At 37.5% G+C, this 21,513-nt stretch overlaps 2 protein-coding genes across 9 annotated transcripts in view; one reads left to right on the forward strand and one right to left on the reverse strand.

The window, feature by feature from the left end:
• Window positions 1–12,954, forward strand: tbc1d10c (TBC1 domain family, member 10C). Of its 6 annotated transcripts, none has more exons than XM_028459377.1 (11): window positions 68–110; window positions 230–325; window positions 744–849; window positions 2,357–2,456; window positions 2,571–2,678; window positions 4,014–4,120; window positions 4,233–4,347; window positions 5,815–5,880; window positions 5,980–6,169; window positions 6,451–6,608; window positions 9,411–12,950. In XM_028459377.1, exons 2-11 carry the CDS (start codon window positions 274–276, stop codon window positions 11,670–11,672), a joined length of 3,264 nt encoding a protein of 1,087 aa, XP_028315178.1. In that variant the 5' UTR covers window positions 68–110; window positions 230–273; the 3' UTR covers window positions 11,673–12,950. The 6 variants fall into 6 exon arrangements, with proteins under 6 accessions (XP_028315179.1, XP_028315180.1, XP_028315178.1 ...); XM_028459376.1 differs by having other exon boundaries at window positions 73–110; window positions 739–849; XM_028459380.1 differs by lacking the exon at window positions 68–110 and having other exon boundaries at window positions 117–325; window positions 739–849; window positions 9,411–10,032; window positions 10,495–12,954.
• Window positions 6,064–21,513, reverse strand: part of rad9a (RAD9 checkpoint clamp component A) — a 22,525-nt gene continuing 7,075 nt past the window's right edge. Inside the window, exons 5-14 of one of the 3 annotated variants that reach the window (XM_028459384.1) lie at window positions 21,263–21,377; window positions 21,084–21,183; window positions 18,027–18,130; window positions 16,177–16,283; window positions 15,960–16,024; window positions 15,759–15,860; window positions 14,464–14,698; window positions 13,046–13,270; window positions 6,334–6,545; window positions 6,076–6,189 (exon numbers count right to left, since the gene is read on the reverse strand). In XM_028459384.1, the coding sequence (XP_028315185.1) occupies window positions 13,166–13,270; window positions 14,464–14,698; window positions 15,759–15,860; window positions 15,960–16,024; window positions 16,177–16,283; window positions 18,027–18,130; window positions 21,084–21,183; window positions 21,263–21,377 (933 nt within the window). In that variant the 3' untranslated portion in view covers window positions 6,076–6,189; window positions 6,334–6,545; window positions 13,046–13,165. Of the gene's footprint in view, window positions 6,546–13,045; window positions 13,271–14,463; window positions 14,699–15,758; window positions 15,861–15,959; window positions 16,025–16,176; window positions 16,284–18,026; window positions 18,131–21,083; window positions 21,184–21,262; window positions 21,378–21,513 lie in introns of all 3 variants that reach the window. The other 2 variants (XM_028459383.1, XM_028459382.1) reach the window with 2 other exon arrangements.

Raw genomic sequence — 21,513 nt, forward strand, 5'->3', positions numbered from 1 at the left:
GGAGGTGTGAAGCATTGAGTGAACACAGGAAGTTTCTTCTTCCTCCATCACTTGAAGACCTCAGCAACAGCTTCAGCAACCAGCAGCTAACCTACTAAACATCCATAAAGGTAAATACGTTTATGTGACTGTATTTAAAGAGCTTGAGGAAAGAAAATTAAATGTTTTTCACATTCTACCAGATAGAAGATGCCTTTAGAATTTGTAATATATGATTGTATTTTGGTAGAAAGTGATACGGGATTGTAGGTCTATACCGCATGTGTCAAACTCATGGCCCGGGGGCCAAATCTGGCCCTTTGGAGCATCCAATTCGGCCCGCAGGGTAAGTAAAAATGACAGAGAAAACATGGATCATTGTGTAAGCGAAACTCAACAATATTTGCAGGGGCTCACAGTTTTCCTGGTGCAGTCATTTTTAATGTTAAACTGTTGAAAAAACTCATAATTCTGACAAAACCTTCAATTTTCCTCAAATTGTTACATTATATTTACCTTAATGAAATAGAAATTGGTCACAAAATCTAGGAGATTTAAAGTGAAGACCCTGTCGGGACTGATGTCTATCACTTATTGCTTGGATATTGTCGGTTTCTTACATCTTTTGTATTTTATGTATATGTAGAAGTATAAACTAGGGCACAATAATGTTGAAATTACTCGTTTAATAACTTATTTTGTTTCCGTTGCTTCTAAATATTCTCTCTTTTTTCTCTGTCGGATGTCGAATCCACCAAGTCCAGACCTGGGTAAGATGGACGTGGAGCAGAGCTGGGGGTCAGAGGTCAGTCTGGAACCAGAGACAGACCGCTTTGGCTTCCTTGTGACCAATAATGGATCCATGGTTAGGTGAGACACACACTCTTCATTTCAACTATTGATGTTGTACACGTACAGTCATTAAAGCAGATACAGTTAACAAAGGTAAATAAACTGTGTTTCAATGCATGTGTTCAGGACGTGTTACACATGTTTCAGTTATAGACATTTTAATAAATCAAACATGAATATAAACATGCAGTCTTGTTAAAGTGCTACATATTTTTAAATACCGTAAACCAGACATAGGTCACATGCAGCCCTCGGTCTAATTTTGTGTGGCCCCCAAAACAAAATTGTAATTTATGAAGTTAGAAGTTATATGAAGAAGAACATTATACACATAACTCTGTAAACACAGAAAAAAAACAGTGAAATGCACAAAATGTCAAGAAAAGTAACAATAAAAAGATAAAAAAAACAACAAAATTATTCATAAAACACACAAAATGACCACAAAAATGAAAGAAAAATACACAAAATGACAACAAGAACAGAAAAAAATATATATATGACAAAAACACACATAATGACTTGAAAAAAAAAAAAAAAAAACACAACAAAAAATTTGCCAAATTGATTGGAAAATCTTCAAAATAAATTGAAAAACACACGAAATGTATGATTTTAAATTTAAAACCAAAAACTTATTTTAGAGTGAAACAAAAAAGTCTCTGGGGTCACCAGAAATTTGTGGTATAAAAATGGGGTCACGACTAGAAAAAGCTTGAGAACCTCTGCGTGTGAAAAACACAAAGACTTTAAATCAAACCTATTTTACACCACAGGACAGTGTTTGTCGTTCATATGAACTGATTATCCCTGACTTAATTACAAGTGTTGTTGCAAATATAAAACTGTGCACATCACATGCTGACGTCTCTAAAAACTTTATTGTTTTTTTTTTTTTTTTTTTAATTACTAGTTTTGTTTTGGCTGTGCTGTGCTGGTAGAAATAAAACTAAAGTGTGTGCAGATGAAGTATCTCAGTAGACGTGCAGAACAAACAACCGATCGCTGTTAATTCATTCACAACATCCTGACCTGTTTCCATGGCGACCTCATACTTTGTGGTTTTCCTGTTTCCTGTCTGTTTGTTTCAAGCGCTACGCACGTTAATCACAACACACACACAGACACACACACACACACACACACACACACACACACACACACACACACACACACACACACACACACACACACACACACACACACACACACTCACACACACACACACACACACACACACACACACACACACACACACACACACACACACACAGTGCAGCAGTAACAGCAACAGCATCAGCATCATCAACATTGTACACAGACTTACAGTACATGTGACTGAAACACTGGCTTTGATAGGGTGTTGAGTGAAACTGTTGTGTTGTGTTGTGTTGTGTTGTGTTGTGTTGTGTTGTGTTGTGTTGTGTTGTGTTGTGTTGTGTTGTGTTGTGTTGTGTTGTGTTGTGTTGTGTTGTGTTGTGTTGTGTTGTGTTGTGTTGTGTTGTGTTGTGTTGTGTTGTGTTAGGAGTGATGGTCCTTCTCCAGAGCTGGTCAGACACAGAGAAGCCAAATGGATAAACATCATCAGTCACTGGGATCACATGTTGATGAAGAGGAGTAGTAAGGTGTGGCCTCTTACCTCCCATTCAAATGGAACTTTATGCAAAGTGTAACAACTTTTGAGAAAAGCAGAAATTCTCCACACTGGTTTGGTTTGTGTTATGCTGACGTCTCCTCAGGTCAGATTACAGTGTCAGAAGGGAATCCCTGCCTCGCTGAGAGCCAAATGCTGGCCCCTGCTCTGTGGAGCCGCTGAGAAGATGAAACAAAACCAAACACTGTACAAGGCAAGGACCTCAGCATGTCCCCCTCTCTGCTGTCAACAGTAACATGACTCACAAATGACCAGAACATGGAATTCAAACTTGGTATCGATTTTTGTGCAAATATGCAGTATTTGTCCAAAATAATACGACACAACACACTCAATAAAGGACAATAGTAACAAATGCACAGCAATCCTAAATCATAAAAAATACTCTTTAAAATAAAGTATGAATCGTATTTCTTGTTTATTTTCCAATATGTAATGCATAACCACAAGAATAGCATCATTACAGAGGGTCAATAACTTCCCTAAAGCAGGGGTTATCAACCTTGGGGACAGGACCCATTTGGGGTCGCAAGACACTTGAAGTGGGTCGCCAGATGCCTTCAAGACATGCACTATAGATTTTTGCCCCTTTTCTACTGCACCAAACTAATAATAAAAAGCTTGGATTTATATAGTGCTTTTATCAATGAGTGCGTTACAGAAACCATGCTTCTTTATACCGGTGAATCTCAACTGGTGAGTCGGGACCCAAAAGTGGGTCGCAGACCTGTACTGGGTGGGTCGTGGACAGCTGGTCAAAAATGAACAAATACTTAATGTCTCTCATGTTGGACTTGTCTTTTATTTTAAAAGAACATTTTCTTTAGACAAGCTTGCTGTAAAAGGCATGTTGCAAGGAAAAATTATAGATTTATGTTTTTAAAAATATTATATACACGTGTGTATGTTTCAACAGCTATTTTTGAAAAACTAAATTTAATTGGTTGAATTCTAAAAAACAAAAAAAAAAAAAAAGGGTCGTGATTTAATGACCGTGGATAAATGTGGGTCCCAGCGTGAGATCAGTTGAGACCCCCTGCACTATACTACTCTGGAACAGCATTACAGAATAGCACAATATAATATATAATAACATATAATAGGATATAAACTCTAATGACAAAATAAAGCCTCCAAACCTGCCGGTGTTGTTTGGTGTTCAAGAAAAGTAAAGGCGTGAGGCGTTCACAGCCTAATGGGCAGCCATTGATTCTCATTGGAGTTAAAAGGTGGTGAATGTGGTCCAATCCAATAGATGAGCAACTCTATCAAAACTGATGTCATTATTAAATCATGAAAAACGTAATGTAATAGTTTGCTATATTCGGAGTAAGATTTGCTCTTTGATGTGTTGGCTTTGTTATGAAAGACAAATACTGTACCATTTCCTATTCTAGCCCAATTTTTAAGTCAGATACCAGAACACATAAACACTCATGTAGCTTTGGTAAAAGTGCTTTTGTTGGATTTAAGTTCTATACCTGGATATTCCACTGACTGGATCTTAAGGAATGTGTTTGTCCTTTAGCTTCTGAACTCCCAGCCGGGTTTGGAGAGCTGGGTGGACGTGATCAAGAGAGATTTGGACCGACAGTTCCCTTTCCATGAGATGTTCCTCTCTAAGGATGGACATGGGTAAGATCATATATAATGAAACACTACATAGCTAAAAATAAAGGTTGACTTTATTGTCATTGTAAGACAAACAGGGAGATGAACTTATTAGAGTGTGTGTGTGTGTGTGCAGACAGCGTGGTTTGTTCGAGGTGCTGAAAGCGTACACTCAGTACCAACCAGAGGACGGATACTGCCAGGCTCAGGGGCCTGTGGCAGCAGTGTTGCTGATGAACATGCCTGCAGAGGTATACACTGTACTCTGTCAATTAACACAAAAATACATTCTGTTAACATGACCTGTTGATTTGTAGTGATTTATTAGTGCAAAAAAAGCTGAAACCTCACGTAAGCACTTAAAGCTGCAGTAGGTATAATCGTGAAACTGGAATGGAATCAACCATGCTCCCCCCTCCTCTCCCTGTTTTCGCAATCCCCAATATCCTCGTTAACGCGCACAACTGTGGAGGTCTTAGCGACTTTTTTCTCAATAACGACTAGTGACAAATGTAGTGACTTTATGTTATCAGAGAGTTAGAGCTGTGGTTCACAACTTCTTTGGATCATGACCCCATTTTTATATCCCAAAGTTCTGACAACCCCAAATATTTTTTTTGTGTGCATGAGATTGTCATAATGTGTATGTTTGTTATTCTTCCTTTTTCTATTTATACGAACTAGATTTATATGTGAGAAAGTGAAGGTACAACATACCAGCATGCAGTTGTTTAATATATATATACAGTATATACAGTACATACAACCCCAAGGTTGAAAAACACTGTTTTAGAGATTCTTACATGAATATAATAATAATAATAATAATGGCATGGACATATATAGTGCTTTTTTCAAGCAGACTCAAAGCGTATACAGAAACCATTATTTAGTCACATCAGTCTGGTGGTGGTAAGCTACATTGTAGCCACAGCTGCTCTGGGGCATACTGACAGAAGTGTGGCAGCCATTTCGCGCCTACGGTCCCTCTGACCGAGATTCGAACCCCCAACACTTCGGTTATTGGACGTATCACCCTTGTAGTTACTGTCTTCCGTGAACCCCTCCCCTGCCACAAAGCTACATGACAGCTGCAGTGATCCCAGCTGCAGGTCAGAGCAGACCCACACCACTCCACGCCCAGAATGCAAATGAAGTGTGCATGTTCTCTCAACCTTGAAGACGCTTAGGTTTACAAGCGATTTATCCTGTCTTAACATTCTCCCTCTGAACCCAGTACGTGGGGCAGACAACGTCCGTTTGGAGTCTGCAAGGACCTCTATGGAGTCTTTTCCGCCTGAGTATGTTTGTGCTTTTATTTTGTTGCTTCTCCACATCGGTCTTCCTATTTCCGCTCGCTTTGCCGTGTAACCGCTGCTGCTGGAATGTCGACCATGGCACTTTTACTACAGATAGGATGTGAACGCGCATCGACTTTCATCAGGCAGCCAATAGTAATGCCCCAAAACAGCTCATGGAGCACTCTGTTTTAAAAAAAGATCTCTGAATGGCTGAAAAGTCACGTTGCGGCTACAGGATTTCTAAAGCTCAAATACAGAGCAGCCAAAAGAAGGAACAGAGGTCCAGGTTCCTTCAGAACACTTTGAATTACAATATGCTCAAAGGTTAGGATGGTTTATTGACTAAATGAAAAAAACATGAAGAAAAAAAACATACATACTGCAGCTTTAAAGTGAACACTGTGTGACCCCCAACAGGAGGCCTTTTGGTGTCTGGTTCAGATCAGTCAGCACTATCTTCCTGGATATTACAGTCCTCTCCTGGTGAGCTCATGCATGTTCAAATACATCCAACAATCACAGCTGTCCACTCCAACACTGACGACTGAAAGGATCCTCCATGTGTTGTGTTGTGTTGTGCAGGATGGCGTCCTGTTTGATGCAGCGATGCTGATGTGGCTCCTGAAGAAGACGTGTCCCTCTGCTCATAAACACCTGCAGCACTACAGTGTGGAGCCGCTCATGTTCGCCACCGATTGGTTAATGTGTCTGTTTGCACGTCAACTGCCGTTCAACACGCTGCTCCGGGTTTGGGACCTCTTCTTCTTCCATGGTAGAACCTTCTTTGTCGTGCTGGGTGAAAAACACAAGTCAATAAATAATTATAAGACACAGAGGCAAGCTACAATGCCCTCATGTAAACATTGTCAATATTTGCAAGTGGTGAAATAGCGAAAAGTTGGGGTCTAAAACTACAAATATCTTCTGATTTGTTACTTCGTTCTTCTGTTCACTCAGAAGCTGCTAAATGGATTTTCACACTTGGATGATGTTTGGCAACGACGGCGGTGACCAGTGGTTATGTTCTTTATCGTCCTCTGCTTTCCTGTGCAGGTGTGCAGGTGCTGCTGCAGGTCGCTGTGGTGCTGGTGCGTAGAGTGCTGGGTCGTCCCGAGCAGAGGAAGGAGTGCCAGGGTCAGATAGAGACTCTGGAGAGGTTGAAAGGCATCAGAGATCTCATCCGAGAGGAGGAAGACACTTTTATTACAGAGGTTAGACTGATGGCCCTGAGCTAAAGGAAGCTGCTAATGTGCACGGTAGGGTGGTCCATGGGAAATAAAGTTTCAGATAATCTCGATTAAAACGCTGCATTAGGTTTTGACATCCAGAAGATGATTTAGGAACAAATTTGGAAGAAAAAGGAGATGTTTCAGAGGTTGCAGCAACTGCTCAAAATTTCCTGTAAATTGCCTAATATTTAAATATACATTATACATATATAACATTTCGGAAAAGAAAGGTTTAGAGATTCAACAAAAGCGTTGTGACACCCTTAATCAAGCAGATTATGAAGGAAAGCAGCATTTTTAATGCAATTTTCAGTTTGTTTAAAAAAACCATTAATCATTTGGCGATATATCACGCAATTATTGCATCAATTCAAAAACTGTCCATATCAGTTTTTTAAATCTTGTTCTTTAAAGAAAGAAAAACATTTCATTTGTGCTAACATACAGTGGGGCAAAAAAGTATTTAGTCAGCCACCAATTGTGCAAGTATTCCCACTTAAAAAGATGAGAGAGGATTTCGTTAAAATAAGTATTTGGTCACCTAAAAACAAGCAAGATTTCTGGCTCTCACAGACCTGGAACTTCTTCTATAAGAGGCTCCTCTGTCCTCCACTCGTTACCTGTATTAATGGCACCTGTTTGAAATTATCAGTATTAAAGACACCTGTCCCCCTGCTTAAGCCAGTACATGTACATACGGGCATGTCTGAAGTTTGTTAGAGAGCATTTGGATGATCCAGAAGAGGATTGGGCGAATGTCATATGGTCAGATGAAACCAAAATAGAACTTTTTGATAAAAACTCAACTCGTTATATTTGGAGGAGAAAGAACACCATACCTACTGTAAAGTATGGGAGTGGTAACATTATGCTTTGGGGCTTTTTCTCTGCAAAGAGGCCAGGATGACTGATCCGTGTAAAGGAAAGAATGAATGAGGCCATGTATCATGAGATTTTGAGTGAAAACCGCCTTCCATCAGCAAGAAGGGCTTTGAAGATGAAACGTAGTTGGGTTTTTCAGCACGACAATGATCCCAAACACACCGCCCGGGCAATGAAGGAGTGGCTTCATAAGAAGCATTTCAAGGTCCTGGAGTGGCCTAGCCAGTTTCCAGATCTCAACCCCATAGAAAATCTTTGGAGGGAGTTGAAAGTCTGTGTTGCCCAGCGACAGCCCCAAAACATCACTGCTCTAGAGGAGATCTGCATGGAGGAATGGGCCAAAATATCAGCAACAGTATGTGAAGACTTACAGAAAACAGTTGACCTCTGTCATTGCCAACAAAGGGTACATTACAAAGTATTGAGATTAACTTTTGTTGTTGATCAAATACATATTTTCCACCATAATTTGCAATTTCATTAAAAATCCGACAATGTGATTTTATTTTCTCATTTTGTTTTTCCTAGCTGAGGTATACCTATGATGAAAATTACAGGCCTCTCATCTTTTTAAGTGGGAGTACTTGCACAATTGGTGGCTGACTAAATACTTTTTTGCACCACTGTATGCATAGCATGTAAACGGCCGGTCACTAGGTGTCAGTAAACCACATCAGAATTTGTTAAACTACCTCACTCTTCAATGCATTTTAGCTGGAAGTTGATTGCACTTTATTTTCATAAAACATACTGGGCACTTTTATAGATGTATGTGGTTACTTTAGAAAAATAAAATAAATTAAGAACTTAACAGAATCAGAATATGTTGTAGAAGTAAAACCTTTTTGAAAAATTTAATTTGACAGTTTTATAAACATACCACTTGTTTTTTTATATTGGTGCTGGAATTACAAGTAGTTACCATTTACTTGTTAAAAAAAATTAAATAAATTGTATTTCATGCCATTTTGTAATTGTAAAGGTGACTTTTAATTATTGATAGTGATATATCGTGATGAGTATCGGAATATATCGTATCATGAATTGTATCATATCGCCAGATTCATGGCAATGCACACCCTTACTCGCTATGTTATAGTATGGAGCAATTTTCAAGTGTATTGTGCAACCTCTAAATATTAATTAACTTGCAAAACATTTTGACACAAATAATTTGGCAAGTTATGGAACCAAATGCAGGGTTCTAATGTCGTGGATCTTTAAAAAAAAAGAAGAAATTTGACCACTCGAGGGCACGGTGGCATCTTGCATTATAATTGTGACGATTCATGATGTCAGCATGTCAGGATAAGATGTATTCCAATACTAAACAATACGATATACATCGCGATGTATCACAATATCAATAATTAAAAATGTCACCTTTACAAGTACAAAATGGTATTAAATACATTTCAAAGTAAATGGTAACTACCTGTAATTCCAGCACCAATATCAAAAAGTGGTATGTTTATCAAACTGTCAAATTACATTTTTCAAAAAAGTTTAACTTTGGTTTCTACAACAGATTCTGATATGTTCTTAAATTCTTAAAAAAAAGTAACCACATTCATTTATAAAAGTGCCCAGTATGTTTTATGAAAATACAGTACAATCAACTACCAAGCTAAAATGCACTGAGGAGTGAAGTAGTTTAACAAGGTCTGATGTGCTATGCATATGTTAGCGCAATTAAATGTTTTCTTTCGTTAAAAAACAAGAAAAAAAAAAATCAATTTGGACATTTTTTTGATCGATACAAGAATTTTGCCCTATATCGCAAAATCTATTTTTTCTTACACCCTTACTTTCTAGTTTCTTTCAGAGCACTCCAAACACCAACATTATCACTAGTTAATGTGGGAATAATAATATAATAATGGATGTTTGGTTTTCCTTCAGGTTTGTTCTGTGCCTCTATCAGCCAAAGATCTGGAGAAACAAACTTATAAGGAGCATGAAAATTGGAAGAGAGACAAACCGTCATCTAACTTTGACCCGAGAAGCCGTTGTCATGGATACCAGCTGGCGAGAGTGCAACAGGTCGAAAGAGAACAACAGCACGCAGAGAGAGAAAACCCATCAACCAATCCGTCGGCTTCTCTCTCTCGCTCCGTGTCCACTCTTTCACTACCTCCTGTCCTCCTTAACAGCAGGTGGAGGAAAACGGGAAACACAAACAAATCGAAAGGCGCCAAAAAAGTGACCAGGCACTTTTCAATGAGAACGTTGGCAGACGGCAGTTCCGACTTAGACTTTGAGAAGATGCAAAGAGTTCAGGAGGAAAGACTGCACAGTTGGTCAGAAGTAGAGCACTTCAGACAAACTCAACAGCGCACAGCAGAATGTGCATTATTACAGAAACAGGGGGAACAAAGATACAATGAGAAAAGTCAAAAGCTTTTAAAGCCGATAGAAGTGAGTAGAGACGAGGAAACTACAAGCCAATCAGAGTTCGATGCTAGACATGATACAAAGGACCAAGAAAGTGATGCTCGAGAACAAGTTGTAGTGAATGAAGCAGATTCACAGAACGAGAAAAGAAAAACACCTGAAGCAGCTGAATCAGAGACGGAAACACCCGTAGCCTCCAACATAGAACAGAAGACGATACAAGCAGCAGTAGAACTCGAAATGGAAAACGAGGAGAACTCATTAAAAGAATCCTCAAAGAACCTGGACTCAGAGAGCAGCACCAATGTCAGAGGAAACCAAGTGAATCAAGACAAAGTCATCATAGAGGGAGAGAGAGAGGCATGTGGAATAGAATACCACAATGCTGAGTCAATAGAAGAACTGGAGAAAACAGAAGAGTCACACGATCAAACTGGTGCACTGGCACAGAGCGAAGAAAGGACGGAGGAAAATGCAGCTACGCAGGATGAACCGACGACTGAAACTACAAGCCAATCAGAGTTCGATGCTAGACATGATACAAAGGACCAAGAAAGTGATGCTCGAGAACAAGTTGTAGTGAATGAAGCAGATTCACAGAACGAGAAAAGAAAAACACCTGAAGCAGCTGAATCAGAGACGGAAACACCCATGGCCTCCAACATAGAACAGAAGACGATACAAGCAGCAGTAGAACTCGAAATGGAAAACGAGGAGAACTCATTAAAAGAATCCTCAAAGAACCTGGACTCAGAGAGCAGCACCAATGTCAGAGGAAACCAAGTGAATCAAGACAAAGTCATCATAGAGGGAGAGAGAGAGGCATGTGGAATAGAATACCACAATGCTGAGTCATTAGAAGAACTGGAGAAAACAGAAGAGTCACACGATCAAACTGGTGCACTGGCACAGAGCGAAGAAAGGACGGAGGAAAATGCAGCTACGCAGGATGAACCGACGACTGACTCCGAAAAGAAAGCAGAGGAGGAAACGTTGACGTCATCACCTGAACGCAACACGCAGCAGAAAGAAGTACAAGATGGTTCCAAGAGCTCCATTAAAGAGAAAGAAATGATCTCCACTGTAAACTCAGACGAGGTGTCAGAGACGCAGGCTGTGGAGAACGTTGGAGAAAACTCAAGAGATCAAAGTTCCTTTGCTTCTGCTGATATAACGAGTAATCCACCTTTGGAAAAACCGTCCCAGGTTAAAGATCAGTTCCAGAGTACCAAAGTCCTCCATGTCTGCAGGTCATCCAGCTTTCTGGGATCCACGTTAGCACGCCAACTCTCACAGGATCATTTCACCAGCACTCACACAACTGGCCAATCACAGGCTACATCTAATAATCACACAAACCCACAAACTCCCAATCACACACTTCCCGAAGAGGCGTCAAAGGAGAAGCTCCAGTCCACTCGCTCAAAACGATTTGGTCACTTCCTGAGAGGACTGAGAGAAAAGCAGCCCAAGAAACAAAGAGCGCCAAAGATCAAAGTCCCAATAATCCTGATTCAAGATTACAGTGATGTGATTACGTCACAGGTGGATGAAGAAGAGGAGGAAGTGAAATTGAGAGAGCAGAGGAAGTGGCAGAAGGAGCAAAAGGTAAGGGAGGAAGAGGAAGAGAGGTGGAAAAAGAAGAAGGAAAAGGAGCTGAAAAAACAGAAAAGAGGGAAAAAGAAAGACAGCAGCCTTGTTGTTCATTTTGCCCAAAGTGACTCACAGACACTAAGATATTCTGCTTCTCATAGTCAATCTTATTTCTGACACAAAGAGAAAAGAAAATGGGTCATTCCATGTCATTTGAACAAATGGTCCACGCACTTTGGTTTAAAAAATCTAGAAATTTATTCCCAATTTTTCCGTGATAATTAAATAGTCACACTGTAAATTTAGTTTGATCAGATGAATACTTTTTGAGATATGGCTAATTTAGTGAGTGGGGTATGTGTCAATTTCCGTGCTTCCTTATTTTTCTTCCATTTTCACTTTCAATATCTCAGGAATTACACCAGGTACTCCACCTACTCTCTCAGAATATAGAAAATGATCTGATATACATCCTGTCTGGTGGACAAACCAGTTCCTCAAAATTGGAAAAAAAGGATTTTGGGGCTTCAGGCTGGAACATATCTGGGCCTTCACTAAACAACTTAGCATCTGCCTCAACTCCCTGTGATTTGATCAGCTTTGAGCTATGAACATAGACTGTTCACATCACTAATGATAAGTCACATATGTGCATTGGTTCTTGGGTGATGGTCTCTTGAAATCCAAAACAATTTTTTTTTTTTCCTATTTTCATTGGCCCATAACTGCAAGTGGGATTGTAAGACAAAAATATAATCTCTGTTTTTATTTATAGTATAACAATTATTACTCTTTCTTGGAATATAAAACATTCTTTCTTCATGTGACTTCTTTATTTTTATTTTGAACCCCAACTTTGGGTTATTTCACCACAATATTGAAAATCCTTTACATGAGACTATTATAGCTTTCCTCTGTGTCTAATAATCATTCATTACATCAGAAAAACATTTATTTTTGAAAAATGTATATTAATTATGAACACATTTCTCATGTTCTACATTTTTTGGGTGTTTGACATAAACAGCTAAGAAGTCCCGGAAATATTGAATGCAGATCAAAAGGAATAAGAAGCTTACAACTAAAAAAATAAACATTTTATAGCTCTTGTTCATTAGAAATGGAGGCAATTTTAACAACTCTAACAATGGTTCGACTGGTTTCAGGCTGAAGAAAAAAAAGGACACGTGAAAATCAACACAAACTCACTAAATTGTCCATATCTCAAAAAGTATTCATCAGATCAAACAAAAATTTACAGTGGATATATTGAATAATCATGGAACAATTGGTAAAAAAATTCTGAATTTTTTAGACCGAAGTGCGTGGGATGTCCTGAATAATTGTTGAAATGACCAAAATCAGACTTTAAAGGGATAAATCCTCTCATTACTGGTTGAGCTGCTGGTCCAGTCATCTGAAAAATTAACCACAGGTAAACTTATTGATTTGTAAATAAAAGCATATAAGAAAAAATTGCTTGTTTTATTTGGTGGACTGTCACACACTGCATCTTCAAAAAGCAGGAAGTGGTTGAATCTTTTTCTTACATGATGTCAGACTTTCAGCTCCAGCTGTAGTTGTGGATCCACTTCTCTCCTGATATACTCAGTATTTATCCAAGTCCACTATGTATTTAAGTGTCACAACAGTTCGTGTCCATCACGTGCTTAAGAATCGTCCTCCTCGCTGTCACTGGCCAACACGTCCTGATCAGGAAGGGGCTGAGTGCTCATCTGAGAGGGAAACACTGATCCGAAGAAGAGGGAGCGGAACTGTGAGAGGATAAAACGAGGTCATTCAGCAGTTAATGTATCTTTGCTTTGATTATTACATCAGCAAATGGCTACGTGCTTGTTGTGGAGAGAGAACCCTATGTTAAATGTCATTGGTGAAGAGGCTTGTCACTCAAATATTACTGACCAATGGGGAGGCTCCGCCCACCGTGGAACAATTGTGTCAAAAATGATTCAATCAAAAAAAAAAAAACAAAGAGCTTCAAAACTTTTTTCCACTTCAATCAAAGCAAAAAAGTATTCAAACACAATTTTGATAATTTGATTGAAATTTTTAATTTTTTGATTGAATAATAAAGACACAAATGTACTACACCGAATATGGCTTAAATACAAAAAAGATGCCTTCAATCAAAAAAAAAAACTTTTCAATCAAAAAACATTTTCAATCAAAGAAAAAAAAGTGTTGAAATGCAATTATTTGGGTCTCAAATATATTTTTTTGCATTTGAACACTTTTTTTTCCTTTGATTTTTGATTGAAGTAAACTTTTGTTTGATTGAAAAGTTTTTTTGATTGAATAAAAAAAAAAAAAACACACAAATACCCATGAAATGGCCAAAATACAAAAAAGATGACTTCAATAATAATAATAATAAAAAACATTTTCAAAAAAAATTATTTAAGTAAACATTTTTTGATTAAAAAAAAAATATAAATATATATATATATATATATATATATATATATATATATATATATATTTTGATTGAATAATAAAGACACAAATCTACCTCCATATTAGAAACAACATTCAGAATCAGAATCAACTTTATTGACCAAGTAATGCATGCTATACACACGATCTGAGAGTATTTTTGACTGATACCAAAATAATTGTCTCTTAATCGCACCTTCCATTGTCCCACCCTAACTTCCTCTCCCCTCTTTCTTTCTCCCTCACCAGTAACACTGCTTTCTCTTTTTATATTCTCCTGTTAATACATGTTTCTTACCCTTCCTTAGGGAGGGCTGGTGATGGTCACAACTATACAATAAAAATGTATTTATTTCATTACAATAATAAAACATGCATAGCTGTCTTCGTGTTGACCTACAGCATGTGTGGACAAGGTGAAAAAAAACCCCCAAAACTCAAAACTGATGTTTCGTATGTGCTGCTTCTATATAAATCATTATGATCAGGGTGGGGTAACTATTACAAGCTGTACCTTTTTATTGGGTGGTCGGTCTGAGTCTACAGTTTCCTCTTCCTCCTCCTCTTCTTCCTCACAGTGTAACCTGGTGCTGTGGTTGGCTGCAGGTGTTTGTGGTGGTGAACACACAGTGAGAGCTGAAGAGGCCTCGGGGGTGCCGGGGGCCATGCTGGTATCCATGGCAATCAGGTAGGGGTCCATGTCGTCGTTCATGAAGTCGTCTAATGGAGGTGGAGGCGCTGTTGGAGCTCTGAAGGAGGATGACATCAGACATCTAAATATTATTTACTCAAGAAGACATTTTAACTTTAGGTTTTAACACAAAGAAGTCAACACAGTTACTTTATCTATGAAATATTGATGAGGATTTTATTAGGTGATGGTGCAGCTGTTAACAGCTGGCACCACTTCACCTCCACCACTGCTGTATGACATTGAATTAAGTTGGACATCAACTCACGTTACTTTATTTAGTTTATTCTTTTTAGCCAAAAATCTGAATAAAGTCATCTTCCACTGGGTTGTGAAAATTTAAGTGTTAATTTTATTCATTTATTATTTATTTTAAATCAGGTACTAGAGCAAGGGTTCTCAACCTTGGGGTCAGGACCCCAATTGGGTTTGCGAGACCCTGGGAGGAGGTTGCCTGATGCCTTAAAGAAACTAAGAATTTTTTTTGTATAATATTATTTGAGCCCATTTTCTCTTATTTTTACCCTTTTTCTGCAACCACACCAAAGTCGCCATATTTTAACCTATTTTCATCACTTTTTCTCGCCATTTTTAATCCTTTAAATGCTTTTTTGCTACATTACTCAAATTTCTGCCACTTCAACTCCTTTTCTGCATTTTTTTTTCCAATTTCAAAAAATTTTCGGGACTTATTTTTGCTAATTTAACCACATTCATGATTTGTCATGCCCATTATTTGCCATTTTAAAATTACAGTCCTGCCACTTTTAAGCCAATATGGACACTTTGAACTACTGGGTCACAATTTATAGACGCAATGTTTCTCTGGTGAAAATTGCTCCACATACAGAAGAAGTTATTGGACCGAATATGAAACGTTACAGAGGCGGTGCTAATTTACACTGTAAAATGCAATACTTGCAATGCAAATAGGTAGTTATTATTTAAATCCTGTTCTTATAAGCAGCTTTTACTGAACCGTCTAACCCACTAGGTGGCGTTGTATCTTAAATATTTAAGAGTTCACTGGCAAAATTTAATTATCTTGAAAAACATGTTTAAGAGCTCATTTCAGCTACAAAGCTGCTTATTATTATTATTATTATTATTATTATTACCCTTTAGTGTTGTTCTTCTGGAAACTGTGATCATCATGAGAAAGCGTCGCCAGGACAAAGTTTCCCTCCAGGACGCTGTCTGTGACTGACAGAACCACCGGACTGACACAAAAGTACGACAGGCAGCATTAGACTTTGACTGGTTCATCATCATGTGTGTTTTACTCGAGGGAGGGGGATGGAGGTGGGGGGGGCGCTCACCTGCCTGGTTCATCAAAGTACATGGAAATGGGGAGTCCAGTGGACTCTGCAAACACCAACAAACCCTGGTGGAGGAAATTAAAAAAAAAAATAAAAAAGGATGTCGTCAACATGATTTAAATGCTGATCCTGAACTGGTTTTTAGCTCATTCATGGACACTCACTCTTGGCACTGAAATTCTTGAGAAACTGAAGAGTGAATGTGTTTCAGTCTCACCCGTAACTCCTTCAGACAAAAGGTGACGCTGTTGTGAGCATGGACGGCAAAGTGGTCGAACTCATCTGAGGCCAAACACAGTTCTGTCACCATGGCCTTAGAACGCTCTGAGAGGAGGAAACACACAGTCTTAGTTGACCAGGAGTACATGGTTTTAAATCCAGAACACATGCACATTTGTTCTATTACACTGTATATTACTCTCTATAATTAAGTAATCTTTGAAACACCAAGTTGATGATTTATAAGTATTTATCTGTTTATTTATTTAATGGTCATCGTTATATTCTTTTTAATTATTTGTTTCGAGCAAACATATTATTGCAATTATAAGTGTTCATGGATCATGGATTTGTTTTCTCAGTTGGGGTTTCCTTGTGGACACAAAGAGTTTTGTTATTTTTCTTTTTTGTCCCTGCTCGTAATAAACAAATACATTAAATTACATTGAATTAATTAAAAATCTTTACTGGCTTGTTTTACTTGAAAGGACTCAGTGTTTGTACTACCTGTGGGTTAACACTTTGGATTGGTCGAGGAAAATGATCCGAAAATGAGTAAAAATGTCAAAAAAAAAAACCTTAAGAATAATTATATTAAAACAATTATTGAAAGGTACAGAAAAAATAAAATAAATTACATATTCTACATAGTGCTGTCAATAGATTAAATATATTGTGATTAATTATGTTCTGTAATTAATTAATCTCTTTTTAATCTCACCTAAATATAGTTGAGAAATCCCCTCAATTTGAGGTATTTTCATTTAAATTACATTATTGTGGCAGATCAAAAGATTGATGTATAACGAAGTGGCTTTATTAAGTCATTTATTGTTTTTAACAGACTTGAACCATCTCCATTTATCTGTATGTGAGACTATAAAGAGCTGCTGACACCTTTATAGTTTAGACCATCAGGGAAATATTGATGCATATTTTTTGTCATACTCCAAATATTAGAAAACAGAAATGAAATAAAACATCAGGTTCATACGTAGTGCTGTAAGTTAGCACATCATAAACAGTTAGAACTATTTTCTGAGCAATACAATGAATGAACACCAAACTTGTTGCTTTTTCTCTCCTTCAGATAATATATACAATCACAGTGATGTAAACTAGCACATCAAAAATAACATTGTTCATCACAAAATAAAGTACTGTAACAACATCAAGTAGTCACTTCTAGTAGTAGTAGTAGCCCCACCCACATCCTCTACTACTGATAGTGGTCGACTGTCCACTATAATTATTTATCCACTGACTCTGTTTATTTGTCACTAATGGACTTATTCATTTTGGCTCTGAATTGGACAAATTGACCACAAACTAAGAATAATATTGCTCAAGAAAATACTGTCCTTTCTTGTACGGTAGTTTATTAAAACAGGATTAATTTATGCTGTAAAGGCTATTTATGACATGAGGAGACAATATTTAGTTAGCTATATTTTACAAAGAAAACCATATTTTATCACATGAAAGTTGCATTGGTATTTTCTTTAAATGCACTTAGTGTTTGAATTTGTGCTTAAGACTTAGGAAAACAATGTTCGATACACAGGAGAGAGTTTAGAGGAGCTTGCTAATACACAAATGAAACAACATATGAAATTGTGGAGGAGGAACACCTGATTAGAAAAACTGCAAAGGGGGTAAAAGGAACAACAAAAGTACACTGAAGTACACTGTGGTTCTAATGGGACAGTAAATAGAGGTAGGAGTTAAAAAGTTTCTGTTCCTTCCTACACATGAAACACTTTATGTTATTGCAAAACCTTGAATTGTTGTTTCATTTTCTTTTCGGGAAATAAAGAAATTATAAAATTTAAAAATAAATTCCTTCACCTTCTTCATCCACATGATTCCTGAACCACATTCGATTGTCACTCACTGACACAGACACTTCTTCTAGAGATGGAGGAAAATGAACGACAGTGTCCACCAGCAGCCTGAGAACAAAACCAAACACAATCATCTAATGACACAGTATTCACTCAACTTCCGATACGATTCACGGTATTGAGTTCACAATACGATTCTCTCACAATTTATTTTACAAAATGGGACTGTAGACAAATGACCGAAAAATATTATTTTTTTTGGGGAAAAAAACTAGAAAATACTGTACTATTTTCCTTTTATATTTCATTGTCAAAAGAATCAATTGATAAACTATTCAAAACAATGCAATTTAACTAAAAATAAATCTTGAATGAAATAAATAAAGGAATAATACAAATAAAGAAGAAGCCTATTAATTTAAATTCTGGTTCTATAGTAAACAATGCAAAACTGCATAATAGTTCTTTTTCTTTTTAAAAGTGCAACTGAAAATGTATTTTATGCCTTAATTGGACTTTAAAAAAAACTAAACAGCCATTGCACTGTATTTAGGTCAGATATTTGTTTGAACCAGCAGAGGGCGCTGGTAATCCAGTGGTTGGTTGGCAAGCAACTAATCTAGCAGTGAAGAAGAGATGCTATGCGCTAGCAGACAGAGTTAATAGAAAAATGTGACTTTTACAGATATTCACATAATATTACAGATATTCTTTCGGTGCTAAAGGGGTAAGGAATCATTTATGAACATGTTTAAGTGTAGAAGGCGGCCAGAAAGAAAGTAGTAGCAGATTCCGCCCGCCGCCAACACTTCTGGATAGCGCCCTCTGCTGTTTAAAAAAAGTACTGCGATTAAATTTTTACAGTATCTATGTGTTTCAACTGCCTTACGATTAATCGTTACATCCCTAATATCTGCACGTATGATGCGAATGGGAGCATTTTTCGATCCTGTGGACCCTGCAGTGCTTTTCGTAAGGCAGAGGCATCCGCTGCCGCGGAAGATGCATTCGGTGTGAATGCAGCGTAAGACACCTGTTGTTGCAACTGGACACCTGAATATCTCCTTCCTGGGAACAATGGCGTATTTTTCCATCTATAAATTAATCTACCTTTTGTTTTTAATTATTTAAACATTTTTAAAAATACATTCCCAAAAAAGCTATTTTTAATGAACAAAATTAAAAGATTTTTTTCAGTAATTTCATGACTAAATCAAAAGAAATTCCGAAAACAAATGTTCAAGAAGTGAAAATACAAAAATAATTTGCTGGGTTGGATTTTATTACTGGTGGGCCAGTTCTGGCTGACAGATGTGATTTGGGTGTTTGTTGTATACTTATTTGTTTGGGTGCACATTTTGTATTATACTGTATTGTGTTTATGTGGTCTTTACCTCAAAAGACAAAATAAAATAACTTTGAACCTTGAAGCTTCATCTCTAAACATCTCCTAGTTCACAGAACGGGGATATATAAAAGTAACATGATACTGATGTTTATATCTAAAATAAATACATAGGCTATATTTCACTGTTATGTATTTAGTTATAATTATACTAGAAGTTACTAATGTAACATACATGGAACAATTAAATGTTTTATATATAAATAACAATTTAATATAAATGCTTTGTGTGAGTAGCTATCGCTTTAGCTATCTGCTTAATATTTATGAAAGACCATGGTTAAAATGATGCATTGAGTATGTAGGAACATACATCTCCAATCATACCTGGCAAGTTTTGGATTTTATTTTTCGGTGCCCGCCGCGACCCGTCCCACCGCACCAACCAAGCTTTAGTATCCGTTGCATTTCAGTTGTCAAGTCTCCAGTTTTGGACGAGAAACAATCGTATTTTAAGAGATGTACAAGAAAGTAGGGCTGGGCAATTCTGCCTAAAAAAAATCTCAGATTTTTTTAAGAAAAATTTGAGGTTCGATTTTTTTTTTTTTATGCACTTAAAAATGACTGCAGACATCAGATATATTGTCAAAAGTACAACTTTATTTCTGTGATTGTCCCCAAGAGTTCAAATGCATAGAACAATCCCAAAATAAAATGTAAATGAGGCTCTGTCATTCAACAATTTCAAACTTTAACCCAGGTTTAAGCAAAAGTGCAACAGCAACTTCATAGTAGCTTAAATTTTCTGATTAAGAAATCCGATAACTACATATTTTATAACATATGACAATACAATTAAAAAAAATGATAAACTCTTCCATTAGCATCTCAGCATAGTGCAAATAAAACATTAAACATGCCTGTGGCACACATATAGCCTACTCAAAGGGTAAACACATGTAAACAAAGAGGGGGCGGGCTCACAATTTTTTAAAATTTGAATTTGCAAAATAAAAATTGTTTTTATCTACAAAATTCAATTAAATCGATTTTTTGCCCAGCCCTACAAGAAATCCAAAATACCACCTTGTCAAACATTTACAAACTACAATTGGTTGATCAAAATTGGATAGGCTTATCTTTGTTAACATTTAGTTATATGGAAAATTGATGGGATAATAATACAAAAAGAAGGCAAGAAAGGGGAGTGAAATACGGGATTTTCCCGGCCAAAACAGGATACATGACAGCTTATGTCTCTGACGTTTATACCAAATCAAACCGTTTGAAAATTGGTTGAAAATTCAGCAAGTTAGAGTTATTCAAATAGTACATGCACCATTGACATCGATGTAATGAGCGAGGCCCGGTGTCTGAGGTAAGATGGCCACCACGGTGCTTCGTCGCTGCCCATGGTCTAACAGTGCGGGTAAATCATCTGGTGTTTATATATACATTTATGGTGGTTGGCCTCCAGGCTAAGCCCTGCCCAACAAAATACATCACAATATTTACAAACAATCAAAGGATCTATTCATGACGCACAGATCAGCTCACTGAAGTGATCTTAGTTCATTAAGTGTAATATATCCCCATTATAACCATTTAGACCACATCTGTAAACTTGCTTTACTCATTCAATAAACGAAGTGTCGTGAAACGAGGAGCTTATGTGTGAACAAGGGAATGGAGCTAATATAATGGACTGACACAAACCTGGGCTGGGCCCTGAATACGTTTCCACATCCTTCTTTATCAAACACCGCCTGTAAGCTTTCGCTGTCCTGGTAAGACAGGTTATGTGTCTTCAGGAGCCCTGCAGAGAAACACACACATTAAAGCACGCACAATGAAATGCAGTGAATCAGAAATGAACTACACATAAAATCCAATACCGTGTTTGCAGTGCAGAGTGAACGTGAGACGATTTTTCTGCTCGTCCAGCTCGATGTGACACTTTTCTACCGTCTTTTCCAACGTGGCCAAGGATCTGAACACAGACTGAACGCTCTGAGAGCAGATTAACATAGAGGAGGAGAGACAGGGATGACTAGAGTCATGGTTTACTGTCACACAAACACACACTGGAGTCTGGGTTCAGATTTCATTTTCCAGAGCTTTGCTTTGTTGCCACATGTGAAATTAG

This window comes from Gouania willdenowi, chromosome 10, assembly GCF_900634775.1.
Source record: "Gouania willdenowi chromosome 10, fGouWil2.1, whole genome shotgun sequence".
Taxonomy (NCBI): domain Eukaryota; kingdom Metazoa; phylum Chordata; class Actinopteri; order Blenniiformes; family Gobiesocidae; genus Gouania; species Gouania willdenowi.

Coding starts and splice junctions, on each gene's coding strand:
- tbc1d10c (XM_028459376.1), top strand. CDS start 261: ATGTGTCAAACTCATGGCCCGGGGGCCAAATCTGGCCCTTTGGAGCAT. Junction 4,348..5,814: donor TGATGAACATGCCTGCAGAG/GTATACACTGTA, acceptor GACCCCCAACAG/GAGGCCTTTTGGTGTCTGGT. Junction 6,609..9,410: donor AAGACACTTTTATTACAGAG/GTTAGACTGATG, acceptor GTTTTCCTTCAG/GTTTGTTCTGTGCCTCTATC.